The sequence below is a fragment of the Aythya marila genome, assembly GCF_965140915.1.
Source record: "Aythya marila genome assembly, chromosome: 6".
Lineage (NCBI taxonomy): Eukaryota > Metazoa > Chordata > Aves > Anseriformes > Anatidae > Aythya > Aythya marila.
Genome location: NC_139047.1, coordinates 10,842,010 through 10,856,262, shown reverse-complemented (window position 1 = coordinate 10,856,262; position 14,253 = coordinate 10,842,010). Strand labels below are relative to the sequence as shown.

The 14,253-nt window shown below is 45.6% G+C and overlaps 1 protein-coding gene across 3 annotated transcripts in view; it reads left to right on the top strand.

The window, feature by feature from the left end:
- HDAC4 (histone deacetylase 4) overlaps positions 1-14,253 on the top strand; it is a 233,773-nt gene that overhangs the window by 8,417 nt on the left and 211,103 nt on the right. For 2 of the 3 annotated variants that reach the window (XM_082763106.1, XM_082763107.1), the window contains exon 2: positions 13,664-13,913. In XM_082763106.1, coding sequence (XP_082619232.1) covers positions 13,892-13,913 — 22 coding nt within the window. In that variant the 5' untranslated portion in view covers positions 13,664-13,891. Of the gene's footprint in view, positions 1-12,883; positions 13,037-13,663; positions 13,914-14,253 lie in introns of those variants that run through there. The other variant, XM_082763108.1, reaches the window with a different exon arrangement.

Sequence of the window (14,253 nt, the reverse complement as noted above, 5' to 3'; positions counted from 1 at the left end):
GTAAGGGGAGAAGGAAGGAAACTGAGACCCTCAGATAGGCATCGAACTCTCCTGTAAGCCTCCCAGCTGCCAGCCGGCTGCACCTCAAAGGTTGGGCCCCAAATGCCCACGATGGGTGAGGGATGCTACACCGCAGACACAAAATCCTGTAGTGTAACAGCTAAACCAGGTTGTGTCCTGTGGGTCCTATTTGAAACCAGAGTTAGGGCTGCACAGATAAAATAGGAAACACTGCATCCATGTTTAATTCGGTATTTACTTAATTTAAAAAGGCAGGAGAACCAGGCAACTCGAGACGCCGCCATGTAACACTAGAAATGAGAGCATCTTCTTTGCATGGGCTTTCCCATCCCTCCTGCGAGAAGGATATCCAGTGGCACACCTGCAATTCCTTCGTCTTCCCAAGTGCCAGCGTGAATGACATTCCCCGCATTCCTGCCTTAGCAAGCTGGAAACTGAGAGAAACCCTAACAAGCTCGGGACTGAGCTTTCCCATCCCTCTTTTGAGAATATTCCCAGAGGGGTATCCCCAGCCGAAAGAGCACGTCTTCCCCTCTGCCGTTTTTGCCCTGGTTTAAAAAAAAATAAAAATAAAATGTAATGTGTGCTTCTAGGTACTCCGAATATTAAAAAATAAAATCAGAATAACTCCTTAAGCATACAGGGTACCGATGGGCGTGCGTCGCTCCTGTTGCGACACAAGGTGCTCTCTGTTCTAGACTGTAAATATTTATCTCTTGTCAAAGCGCAGCAGTTACTACTGGGAACTGATCTGGCATGCAAAAGAAGTTTTCCTTAAGGAATTTGTTTCCTTTGATTTACAGCGTTATCGTGTATTTAAACGCCAGGGCCTCAGTGTGTAGCTCTGAGGCTTGTTCTTACCACTGGCACCGAGAACCTGAATTATCGCAGCCTCTGAGTGCAGATAACCAGGTTCTGGGCATGTGTTGCAGCCAACCAAGACGTGTGGGTGTGAAATTCAAGCAAACGTAGGCAAAGGCACTGTCTTACTGCAGCTGCGGGAGGACTGCTGGATGCGAGGGGCGACCGAGTGCTTTTCTTGCAGGAGGAAATTTGCCTCCAGTGATGACTTTTGGGGTGGCTGCGATGGAGAGTGTGTTTCGTGGTCTGGCACATTGCAATAGCTCGTCTCTTGTTAAAGGTTTACCTTTCTGTGATGCGTTGGGCCATGTGTGGGAGACTTTTTTTGATCCAAAAAGGGCAAGATGTGTGTCTCGGGCTGCAGCCAAAGCCAGCTTTTGAGCTTGGTTCGGAGGTAGCAGGCAGATAAAATATAGCAGAAAAAAAAAAGCTTTCTTTGTCTCCAGTGTCTACATGTAAACATCTATCTATATATCTGCAAGGGTGTGTGTGTCTCTTCCCCTCACAACTTCAAGGACAGCAGATGGATGTCCCAGTATTGCCTTCCTGAAGCAGCTCTTCACGTCGGAGGTTATCTGCTAGCGAGTCACGTCGCCTTCAGTTCTAGCTCTGTAAGGTCAGTCTTCAGGGATGCACAGTCAATACAGCCTTTATTTTCCCCTCTCTCTGAAATCTTGTGTGAAATTTGCTGTTTTGGCTTCTGGGCAAGAAGCTCTTTCCCGGCTTGTGGAAGCGTTTGTAGCTGGTAATTGATGCGGCTTTGTCAGGGTGCTTCACAGCTCGGCGCTGAGTCTTTTCTATAGTGCTTCCAAATTAGAGTAGGAAAAGGTAAACGTTCGAAGTGATTCATACATGTTGTGATACTCAGAGCTGAGACGTTTTTTGAGCAGAAAACTTGGTTCCGCGTTTCCTTGAAAGAGAAGCAAACCCGTCTTGGTCAAAGCGAGCCGTGGTGCAGCTCGCTTCAATGCCGTATATTTTAGCAGACTCGAAGTCGTTTTCACACATTATTGGTTTCTTGCACTCTTGGTAGAAGTGGCTGCCTATTTGCATACTTAGTGGCTTGTCTGCATGCAGATATGTCAGCAGCCTCTGCTCCCGTTGGCTTGATCTTATCTTATCTCCCCGTTCCATTTCAGAAGGAAATTCTGACCGCCTCCTTCCCCCAGCACCAGCCTTGGCGCATGCTTCGCATGCAGAGCGACTCGAGGTAACAAAGAGGCGTGCTCGCCTTGCGCTGTCTCAGGTTGCTAGAATTTAAAACCTGGCACCAAAACAAAAATTTTTAGAGAATACTGAAATCCAAAGGAGTTGTTTGTCTCCTCTATCATGCCATAACTACCTGTGCATTTTCACAGGCTTCCTACGGAAGGGGGCTGAAGCACTAGCAGTGGTTGCTAATGTGCTGACCCTGAAGTTTGGGCCACGGTGTTTTAATAACTGAGAGTGAAGAGGGACAAAACTGGCTTTAAATTGCTTTGCTTGATTCCTGCCCTGTCTTACAGGGATGAAAATTGTGTTTGCCATTTGGCGTGTAAAGCCATAAACAGCAGTATAAATTTTAATCTACAGCACCTGAGGTGAAATAGGACAGATCACAGAAACTTAACAGAATGTGAAGCCTTGCGTATCTAAGCTAGGGATTTAAGCTTTCCTCCAGGACACAGAGCTGAAGTCTTTTTTTTTCAACTGGCAGCTGACAGTGTTTTAAAATCTACCTTTAAAAAAAAACACACCCAAACCATGGCAGATACTGTATCAGGCCTTGAAGTATGTCCCCGTTCTTGATGCTCTGCAATCCAGTTTTCTTATTTCAAGAAACAATTCTAATTTGTCTTGCTGTGTTCAAGTTGTGCAAGCAGATAAAAAGGGCTATATAAAATGTGGTCTAAATCATAAAATAAACAGTTCTTCCTCCAGCTTGAGTTAAATAACAATCCCAGTGTTAGAGATAACAGCTAGGAAAACTCCTGAAAGTTGGATGGCCTCTGCCACTCTAAAGGTAACCTGCAAAGACTTCTTCAAAGCATCTTGTCCTCTTTTTGCTTCAATGGCATTATAAAACTAATAATTTGGAAAAACAAACCCCAATCACCTGAAGCATAGCTCGTGTCAGTTCTTTCCTTGCTCGTGCCATGCTGTTTCTTGCTTGCCAACTGCGAGCTTGAAATTTTTGACTGAGGATTCAAGTTTTTTATGTCGGTCGTGACAATCTTAACCCTGTGCAATTCCAACACTCAAAGTAACGTTAGTGGGGGTTAACCTTCCCTTCTGGCCGTGGTTTTGACTTGAGAGCATGACCTATAATGTGAAAGAGGAGCAAGTGGAAGAGCCTGGGACTTCGGTGCATACAAAGGCCTTATTTTCCCATGGCCATTGCTGCCCGTTGAGTGACCAGCAGGCTCGTATGGCTGGATGCTCGATGTCTCAGCAGCTTTGGCAGGTAAGCCAGGGGATTGAACGGTATGCACGGTGCTACCTTGAGTTCCTAGAGGTAATCCAGTGTGCTTTGGGCATGACCCGAGAGGCAGCAGGACCACTGGGGAGCCAGCAGCGCTGCGTGGTGTTCAGTCCTGGCTTAACACACGTCAGGCTAAAAGCAGCATATTTTAGCAAAGGTATCTCTGGGTTTTTTCAACAGGAAAAGACTGCTAACTAATATGTTGCGTATTTAAAAATATACATATGTACAACAACAAAACCCTCAGAGTTTAAGGTTCTTTTCATGGCAAAAATAGCTGTTGACTTGCGTTTCAGTACTGTCAGTTATCTGAATTTCAGCGTTTGACTGCCAGCTCTGTCATGCTCTTGCAGGTGTATGTCAGTATCACTTTTCTCCTCTTATCATCAGCATATGAAAAGGTTTTCCTAAGGAAAAAAAAAAAAAAAAAAAAAGGCAATTTAAAGGCAAAGCTGTAGTTTTGTTCAATACAGTGTCCTTTTATGCTCATATGTAAAATTTGGGGGTGTGTGATGCTGTATTGGGATTGACAATATATTGATGATAAGCTCGGAGAGTGCTTAAACCATGTAACCAGGGCATGAAGAGGCTCAACGGAGAGCAGAGTGAAGTGGTCCTTCCCAGAGAGTGCGGCTGGGTGAGGCTGGGCAGCAGCATGGGGAGTTTGTGGGGCTGGGATGGTTGTGGGGAGTAGGGGGCTGAGATCTGCAGGGGCAAGCCAGGCTCAGTTTGCTAAGTTTGCATCACAGTGCGTGAGTCTGGACCTATTTTAGTCTGTGTTGTTAGCATGGTGGCATGAGGTTTCTTCCTTGCCAGAAATACCTGGATATCTGCGCCGTAGCTTAAAATACACAAATGGTTGCAATATTTTTCATGCCGCTGTTCCGCAGCGAACAGCGGAAGGCTGAAATATGTCCACTCGAAAATGACGCAACTTGTTTGCAGAGACCTTGAGGCATGTTCCTTTCCAAGAGCGTGACAAAGGTCAGAACTTGAAAGCGTGGTGCCAGCAGGTGGGAACGTCTGCGTGGTTGGCATCGTGCGGTGCGAGCACAGGGAGCCTGAGAACGGGCATAACTCAGCTACTGGTTAAACTCAGCGCAGGTTAAAACTAGCCCTGCAGTGTAGGCACTTCTAAAGAAACGCATTGAAATGTTTTATCAGACAAAAGAATTGCACAAGTCCTGTGACAGAACTGCCGTAGTGTTCAGATTGCAAATAGCTTTCTCTTGGTAATCAGAGCGTGCTCAATTAAAAAATAAAAAAAAATAGGCTAACCTTAAACAATGTTTGTTCTTTAAAAAAAAAAAAAAAAGTTGATATTCTTTTTCCAAGTTAATGAAGTAATTAGCAGTGATTGATGACACATGTACTCAGCTATTTTATGTTGGTAGACCAGATGGGTTAGGCACAGCTAGTGACCAGTAATTCTGAGTCCTTGTCAGAAGGAACAAGAAGTTCAGATGTGGGCAGTAACAGCTGAAGTACATGAATAGAAAAGGTAAATGTTTTTCTCCTTGCCTTCCCCTACCTATATATGAGGATTTGAAAAACAATCCTACGCAAAGAATTGTGCATTGTTTGTTTTCAGCACTTCAGAAAGCAGAGTGAAAACGCAGTTGGAAAGCTGAAGGTTTTCAGGTGACTCTCAAAACTAATCACTTAAAGGTGTTGGTAACCTTTTTTTGGCTATACCATGTTACTTTGAAAAAGAAAGGGTGTTTGTGTGTGCAAGTGCATGGATAAGCAGGTGAAGAAACAGTTTGAACTTGGTTTGGACTTGATGCATTAAGCAAGTCTGCAGAAAAATGGTGGCTGGGTCCACAAACTTCTCTCATGATCGGTTTTCTGCCTTGCTCTCTGCTCTGCTAGCAGCATGTAGAGATGGGAATTGGGGAATTTCTTCTGTGCAACATGCACAGTGAAGATGGTATCAGCAGAACAGAGAGATGGGAGCACTGCTGAAATATTTTAGTGTGACTTCAGTACAGTGATAAAGTGGTAAGCTTCGAAGTGTTGCTGGTACTAAAAGTTGCGTGAATTAGGGGGAAGCTTCATATTGCTAAGTGTTGAGTTCAGATGCGTTGACAGGAAGCTTTAGCAGTTCTGGGGCTTGTGGTGGAAAGCTTCAGCTGGTGAAATGTGGTTGTCTGCTGGTCAAACAAACTTTGTGGCGCTGAGAGTGTTCTCCAGAAGACTCTGATTAGAAAGAATATCCCGGTTTTATCACTTTTCAGCCAAGTATTTCCAAAGAGTTCTGATTTTGCGCTTTTGAATTATTGTAGCTATTGAATTTTGTACTATTGAATTATTGCAGAGGGCTCTACAAAGGAGTCAAGAAATGAGACGGATGTTGTCCTTAACCTCACAGCATTCATTTGCTTGCTGCTAAGCACTACTTTGAACTATCTGATTTGAACTCTTTCAAAAGCAGAAGTACTAAGGAGAAACACGGAGCGAGGGAAGAAAAGGGCTTCAGAAATGGCCAAGACAGAGTAGATTTTTATAGGTAACTCTGCCCAATTTGTACCAATTCCTCCAAGGCTTCGGTAGCAGCTGGAACAGGCTCCCAAGGCAGACTTTTATCCTTTCTCCCTCCCACGCGGATCCATCTGTGAGACTGCTTGTTCTTGCTGCTCTTGCTGAGAAACTGGATCAAGCTCAGAAGCATCCTGCTCTTTCAGACCCTGTGCCAGAGTCTTGCTAGTCAGGGAGGGTTCTGTAATCCTGCGAGTTTACATATTCCCAGGTTTTACACATAGTCGGTTGTATTTCTCAAACTGCAGCTCTTCTATGACCTGTGTTTCTGCTTGAGTCAGAGGGGAAAAAAAAAATCGAAGCCGTTGCCCACTTTTAAATTGGAGCTCCCACAGGCCGAACATGACTCCTAAAGATGATCTTGTGTTCACAGACTTGGATCAAGTATCAGAGGAATTTAGGTTCACTTGTCACGTACTTGATTATGGAACCATAGAATATCCTGAGTTGGACGGGACCCACAAGGAACATTGAGTCCAACTCCTGGCTCCTCACACAACCACCCCAAAATCAAACCATATGTCTGAGAGTGGTGTCCAAATGCTTCTTGGACTCTGGCAGATTTGGTGCCGTGACCACATCCCTGTCCCAGTGCCCGACCACCCTCTGGGCGCAGAACCTTTCCCTAACCCCCAGCCTGACCCTCCCCTGTCCCAGCTCCATGCCGTCCCCTCGGGTCCTGTCGCTGTCCCCACAGAGCAGAGCTCAGCGCCTGCCCCTCCGCTCCCCTCCTGAGGGAGCTGCAGGCCGCCATGAGGCCTCCCCTCAGCCTGCTCTGCTCGGGGCTGAGCAAACCAAGGGACCTCAGCCACTTCTCATACGTCGTGTCCTTTAGACCCTTCCCCATCTTCATAGCTCTCCTTTGGACACTCTTTAATAGGTTTATGTCCTTTTCATACTGTGGTGCCCAAAACCACACAGTGCTCAAGGTGAAGCCACACCAGAGCAGAGCAGGACAAACCCTTCCCTTGACCTGGAGCAGTGCCTGGTGTGCCCCAGGGTATGGGTGGCCCTTTGGGCTGCCAGGGCACACTGTTTCCAAAAGCTTTTGTTGCCTACACACCCTTGTTTTTTCACTTGTGTGTGTATTTAAGGTACCTTGTGCAATGCTGCCTTTAGAGCAATACTTGCCAAGGCACCGAAATGGAGCAGGTGCCAGAAGATCCCCTTTTCAGCTCCTTGGTAGTATTGCTGTTGGTGTGAAGTTGTGGAGGTAGAAATAATGTTTATACTCCTGCATACTCCTAGCACTGAAAGACAAAAGCCACAAAAATTTGGGGAGGTTTCATGGTGTCCCCTAGAAGATCTAAGGGTTTTCTTTTTTAGACGTGAAGGAGGGACCTTCAGCTTTCAAAGCAGGTGTAATTGTTGGTCAAGGGTGGTGATTTGCAGAAGCGTAGATGTTGCCACAAGGGATTTTGTGCAGAATATGCAAAAAGCACAGTCTTCTAAGTAGCCCTTGCTGTAAAACTTAGTGAGGAAAGGGTGTTTAACTGCAGGCTTCTGCTGGGGCCAAGCTTTAAGAGTGTTAGGTACACGTTAATTTAACTTTGAAATGGGTGAAGAGAGATCTTGACTTCTGAAATATCAGTGTCCCCTGTGTTCCTAGTTATAGGCTAGCACCTCAGCTTTGGATCATCTGGAGATCATCTGGTGCCACGGACGTTCTCATAAGCAAATGCGTATGAAACTGTAGAAATTTTTAAAATTATTTTCAAGAAGTTCTGTTGCAAATAGCCTAATTATGCGTATATAGGTTTGCTGTCCTTGAGTTGCTGCGGTTTGGTTCAGTGTTAATAAGTAGCTCACGATCAGTGTTGTTTTCTCACTGGTGGCTGCTGTTCATGTTGTTTCCTTTTAGCACTGGGTGGTGATTTCGGTGCATGTACAGCGCTGCTTGTATTGCAAAGGCTTGCTTAACAAGCTGCTCTATAAAATAATAGCAGGAGTGCTCCAAAAGCAACTGCTAGGGACTGTCTAGAAATGCATTATAGCCTTCCTTGGAGGAACTGTGTAAATACAAAGTAGGTATCAGTTATTCTTGAAGCCTTAATGTACACATACTGTAATTTAACACTTAGGGCCAATGTAGTTAGAGATCGAATCCCTTTCTTAATGCTACGCCATACAAAACCTGTCACAAAGTTAAAATGTTTAGTGTGAGCATACAGGTAATAAATCCTCGCAGCGTGCACTTGAAAGTGGAAGTTTAAGGGAGAGGCGGAAACACAATATTTGTTCTACTCCAGGCTGTCATGTGAGAATAGCACTTGTAAGGGCTGGCATTGAAATGTCAGCACTTGCTAAACAAATGCAGTGTGTTTTAATTCCTTGAAGTACTGGGTAATGCTCTGTATTTCTTAGATGGTTAGTACACTCAGGTCACTGTGTTGAGCTTTTGAGCTGAAAAGTATGTGCCTCTAATTTTGCTACTGCAAGGTAAGGGCACAGAAACAAGAAGCTGAGCAAAGATGTGATGCCCTGCTGTCCAGTCTGGATCTGAACAGTGACATCTACGTGGCTATTATACCACTGCTGAGAAGCTGGATTTGAAATAGCTGCACAGGGTTGGGTTTTCTGTTTAGTTATTAGCCTAGCTGTAATGAAGCCTTCCGGTTCTTAGACTGAGGCTGCTTTTTCTTCTTCTTCCAAGTGGGTATCTGAGTGCCGTGCAGGTACTTCTGCCAGTTCACTTGAGTATTTTTAACTTAATGCATGTGTGCGAACCTATTGTGTGGGAATTGATTTAGAATTCCATGTGGTATTTTTGTGCAGTATAGGAAGCTGTCAGGAGTAAACATTTTGCAAGATGGGACTCTGTCGTGTCAGCGTAGGGCAAAGCCCAGTTGAGCACGTGGATTTTTTTGGATGAAGGAAGAGCGCATGCGTTGGTGAAAGAACCAAATGTTTCCCACTTAAATTCTAGTGGAAAAATATGGAGTTTCCTTTCTAGCCTTTCCTTCGGAGAACCAGTCTAAGGCTGGTGCAGCCTGAAGGCTGCAAGCTTCAGCAGCCCCTTTGCTGCTTGTTCATGATATCTTTGCTAAAACTTTAACAAGTGAAGAATGGCTCTTACTGCGGGGCCAGCCTTGTAGCTGGTTACTGCCTGATAATTTGTCCATGTAAAGGCCACTGTGCAACTTGACTATTACCAGGTAATTTGTTGTTAACATGCGAAGCCAAAGTTCTTCATACGTTTCATTTAGTGACTGCATGTGTTGGTGGTGGGCCCTTGTCTTTGTGCTTGGCTGCCATGATCTCCAGTAGCATCCCTGATGATGTACCTGGGGAGGCATTTTGGAAGAGGACAGCTCTCTGAAACACCCTCCTGTGAGCCAGAGACTCGTTTTGTGGGTTTCCTGGCCTTCTGACGAAGTACTTACTGTTTACACGTTTGCTTTTGGAGTGAATGACATCTTCTGCTTTCTCTAGCTGATGCTTTCCTTCTCCTGGGTGTCCATCTGAACTCTCTCCTAGAAAAAGAATGGGAAAACTTCCCTCTCTGAAAGAGGTGGGAAACAGTGATTGGTGATTTCTTCGTGTTAATTATAATCCTGCAGACTGTCTCTGTAATGTGTCTCAGCCATCTCTGTTCCAGGCTGAAGACTTATAATGTGCTTAGTGTACACAAGGAATTTGCAGCACGCTGCTGATCGTTTTTCTTACTCTTTTTTTTTTTTGCTGCTCTTTGGGTTATCCTGTGTACTTGGAAACGGAGAGGGAAGTCTAGTTTTTCACCAAATATTTGTGATGTCGGAGGAACAGTAAACTTTTATTTGGCTAATACAGCAGCAAACTGGTGTCCTATTTTTAGTTCCTATTACTGTCAACTCTTCTAGTTGCTCTTCTGTCCGCAGCTGAGCATGAAGTGGATGGTGCGTTTTATAGTGCAGTCTGTTTATAAGAACTTCTTGCCCTTGCAGTATGTGTTTAGAGACAGAAACACAGTCTTCAGAGACTTAAAACTCTTTCAGAGGATGTCAGATGTTGTTGAAGATGTCTTCGGTGACAGCTCTGCTTTGGGTATCGTTGAAACGGTGAGAAACCCAACACTTAGGGGACTGGACGATGCTTCTGTATCCTGGTCTCCTGAGACAGCTTCAGGAAAGCAGCGTGCTGCTGGAGAAGAGCTGAAGTGGTGTTGTCAAAGGGTTGCATGAGTCCTCAGGGCTACCGCCACTATTTTTGTCATCATGCAAAGTGGTGGCTCTGGAGACGTGGTCCCTGGAGGGAAGAGTCAGCCTGGGAGACCGTTTCACGCTGCCTGTGCTCTAAATAGACGTAGTAAATCATTTTGTGGTCGTGGTAAATTATTACTACTCCGAGCAGCTATATGCATCCGCTCTTCCTTTTCTCCTCCTCCTTTCCATATAGATTTTACATCGGCAGTCTTTGAAAAACAACCCCAGAAAGGGAACGATCCTGGGTCTGTTGCCAGAGGAGAGCTTGCATCGATGAGCTGTGCTGGAGGGGCTGCCTCGCACCAGCTCTCAGGGTTTGTGCAAAGCAGGCGCCTGCTGCAGCGCTGGGTCGTCCACGGGCTGTGTGTTGCAGGCCAGGGATCCAAGCAAGCTTCAAGCCGTGGTCGTCGTCATCTCGAGCAGAGCGTGTGGGATTGCACTGAAATCTGTTTGCCTGTTTATGCAGCAAGAAGTCTTAAAACCTTGGTAGATTTGGGGAAGAAAAAAAAATAAATCTCGTGTTTTGTGCCTCACATTGCATATATATAAGGACAGATGAATTAATGCCTTGTGGAAGGTGGGTGTTGCCATAGCTTTTGGAGACCGAGCCCTGCGGTGCTGGAGTGCTGCTGCGAGCTGCAGAAGTGCCAGCACGCAGGAGGCGTTCTCCTGGTGTTGCCTTCCTGAGCTTGTCCTCCTGCAAGGCCGTGCCTTGCCCCAAGCTGTTAGCAGCTGGGGGCTCTGGAAGGCAGAGCAGCTTTTCCTGGACCTAGAAGCGAACTGGGGCACGACTTTAATTATTGGTTATCTCACATCGGTCGTCGTGACAGGCAGAGACACATCTGGGGAGGGCCGAGAAGAGGAAGGGGAGCGTCCATGCTGTCAAAGCACTCACATGGTGGATCATCAGGATTGCCGTGATTACCTTGATTTAAAATAAATAAATAAAAAGTGAGAGAAGCTTTCAGAAGCTACAGAATGTATGGAAATAGACTTGGAGAACTGTCAGATTACTCACGCTTCCCAGTTCTGTATCTTAATTGTCGTCTGCATGCCCAGTGGGGGGGAAAGCCTGCTTGGAAAGCGTGTGGAGGGGACACTGTAGGGCCGGGTGGTGGAGCGGGGCCTGGGGGGACTTTGGGGGCTTAGGGTCAGACCTGCTCATGCACGTGGAGAGGAAAAAGGTGAGGAATCACTGCTCAGGGTTAGGAGCCTGTATTTTTTTTGGAGAACTGTTGAGCGTTTGTGTGTTTAGAGCCATTGGCCTCCCTTGGCCATCTCACGCACCTGCATATAGGTGGTTTGTTGGCACGTGTGGCGGCCCAGGCTGCTGGCCAATTTGCTGCTGCTTTCTTTGCCTCATGAGAGTGTTTTTACACACATACCTGCCTTGACACACTCGATGCAAGGCCTGCCTGCCGCACTGCTGAGGGCGAAGCAAGCCCTGTGATGTGCTCCCTAGCAGGAGATCTTCCTGGAAAGCCATCCAGACCTCAGCATCCCAGCCACAGTAGAGAACATTTTGCTTCTCCACACTTGAGAAAGGTCTCGTGAGGTAGTGGCAAAATGACAAGTTTACACCAGCACTGTCGGGAGTAGGGGCTTGAGAGCAACTCCTGGCTCTCAGAAAGAAATTTCTGGTTGGGCTGCATTGAGTTCAGCACAAGCGGTGGCTGAAAATACGAGGTTAGTGGGGAAATAAGTTGGGAGCTGACTGCTGTGCCTGTCCTGGGAAGGTCTGTTATGCTTATAATTTATTCAGTCTTTGGGAAGAGATGTAGGATTTTTTTTAAAGGTAATAAAAAAAATGTATACCTGAACTAAACCTGAGCATGGCCATTTTGTTGTCTCTGTTCTCCCCAGGCGCTAGTAATCCCCAAACGTGCAGAAGTTTAATATTGTGGGTCTCTTTCATGCCTGACTGAGTTTAGATAGACCTCTGGGGGAAGAGCTGGGGATAGGTAAGGCAGTGGTGCTGCTAAATGGATTTGCAGCTGCTGTGTCGGTCGAGTTTCTTCAGAAAATAAATACATCTTCTCATTGTTCGTGCTCTCGCCTTCATTCTTGCGTCGTGTGAATGGGCAGATAAAAATCTATTAGCTCTCCTCTGAGTTCTTCCTTGTCTGCAGCTGTGATTGCTTGTGCCATAACATTACCTGCTAATTTTATTGGAAATGAATGATGTTAATATTTGCTAATGCCTGGTCTTAGCTGACCTGACTCTTCAACAGGATGTGCAAATTAATGGAACTGGAATATCTTGAACACTTGAGATGGCAGAGACCTGTAGGGATTAGAAATGACACTTAAGTAATTTTCTCTTAATTTAATGTGTAACATAAAAGAGCATCCCAGGTCCCTGAAAATGCGAGACAGGCGGGGAAACTTGGCGAGTAGCGATGCTGAAGCACTTGGGGTAGAGAGAAATGGCCATTTAGAGTGTTTTTTTTTTTTTTTTTTTTAATTGTGAGACAGAGAGGATGGCCTCTTTGTTAAGCAGAATATGCTTAGGCAAACCAGGGAAGCAGTGCCATAAATCAGGCCCCATGCAAGGCGGCTGTGCTGGTATTGAAGTCGTAGACCCGCTTTGGCCGCCTTATTGGAAAGCGACACAAATATCTAATGATAGCAGGGGGGGTAAAGCGGAGCGTGGTAAGAGCTCTTCCAAGAATAGATGGGACTGTGCAAAATGCGATGGCAAAGACAAACTGGGGACAGGTGCTCCTTGTGCAAGCAGCGCCTCGTACCCTACGTGTCCTCTGCCCAAGGTTAGGGAGCGATGGCAGCGAGGAGCTGCTCCCGAGGCTGGCTGTCCTCTAACGCCTGGTCCTCAGGGCCAGGAGAGGTGGTCTCCTCGAAGAAGAAGAATAACCCTTTGCTTCACGTGGAGACAGCTGGTTTAATCCGTTTCAGTAGCTCTGGCTGATAGCACCTATTGCTGGCAGGTCTCTCCCCTTCTGCACGTTAAAACAAAGTGAGCTTTTGGATACCCTACGTGTAAAACTCGGCTTTTTAGAGTGCTTTTGCAGGCTTCTTTCTTGCTCTGATACACAGCTTAAAAATAATCAGGGGTGGTGGATTTTTCCTCAGCAGTATGATGTTGCTTCTTAATAAACTGCTGGAGGCTTGGCAGAGGGGGAGCGCAATGGATTGTGTGGGCTTTTTTCCTTCCTGCTCCAAGACCACTTCTTGGCACCGAGGGATTTTTCTTGAGACTTCTTTGGAGAGCAGATGCGTGAAGTACAGTTACCACTCATACATATGGCTCTTAAAATATGGAAGCTGTTGGACTGAAGTGGCTTCATATGGTACTGTTGGAGGATCAGAACGAACATGCGAGTTTGGGGGGTTTTGAAGGCTTGAATGTGTAGTTGAAAAGTTTTTTTCTGGTTTGTTTTTACAAGGTTAAATATTTGCATTTTTATGGTTATTTGAAATTGCACCCATAGCTCTGAAAATTACTCTTTCTGCAACGTTTGATGCCTAAAATGGTATCCTAGATTAATCTCCTCTTCTGGCAAAATGTACACTCTATAGTGTGTAATTTAAAAGGTTGTAAATCTTAATTCTCTAATGCAGGCATCCTTTTCTTTTACTGCAGGTTCCCATCTTGAGAACGATTAGAAGATACTCTGCCACCCTATTGGATTATTTTGTATACAGCTCAGCATGTCACTGTGCCCTGGATTTTATAAGGTGGCCATGATTTAATCCCCACTTCCAATTTCTATGTATTGGTGAAGCATTGGAGCTCTTTAGAGCTGCTGTTACTTGTGTGGAAACTGACCTGTCTACAATCCCTTCTCCAAAGGACTCGACGTTACTAGCAATGAGCTCCCAAAGCCATCCAGGTAAGGACAAAAACCCTTTGAATTCACTAACAACAGCAGAATGCCACTGGACTTGGCAAGAAGTGTGCTTGCGTGGGACGAAAAGGCTTTTTGTTGTGTGAACAGGCTTTCTGCTGTGCCTAAAATGGTAATCCAGTCCCTCTCCCTGTGCTACTGTTTTCTTTAAAATCAAAACTTTGCACCAGGATGCAAAGTTGAACTGTTATGAAAGTTGAATTGGTTATGAAGAAATCTTACTTATGTTTCTAATTGGTGCGTTACATAGTGCTGGAAGTTCTAGGTGTTTTCTGAGATGCTCACCTGATGCTTAACTTTGTTGTATCTGCACTGATCAGCCTCA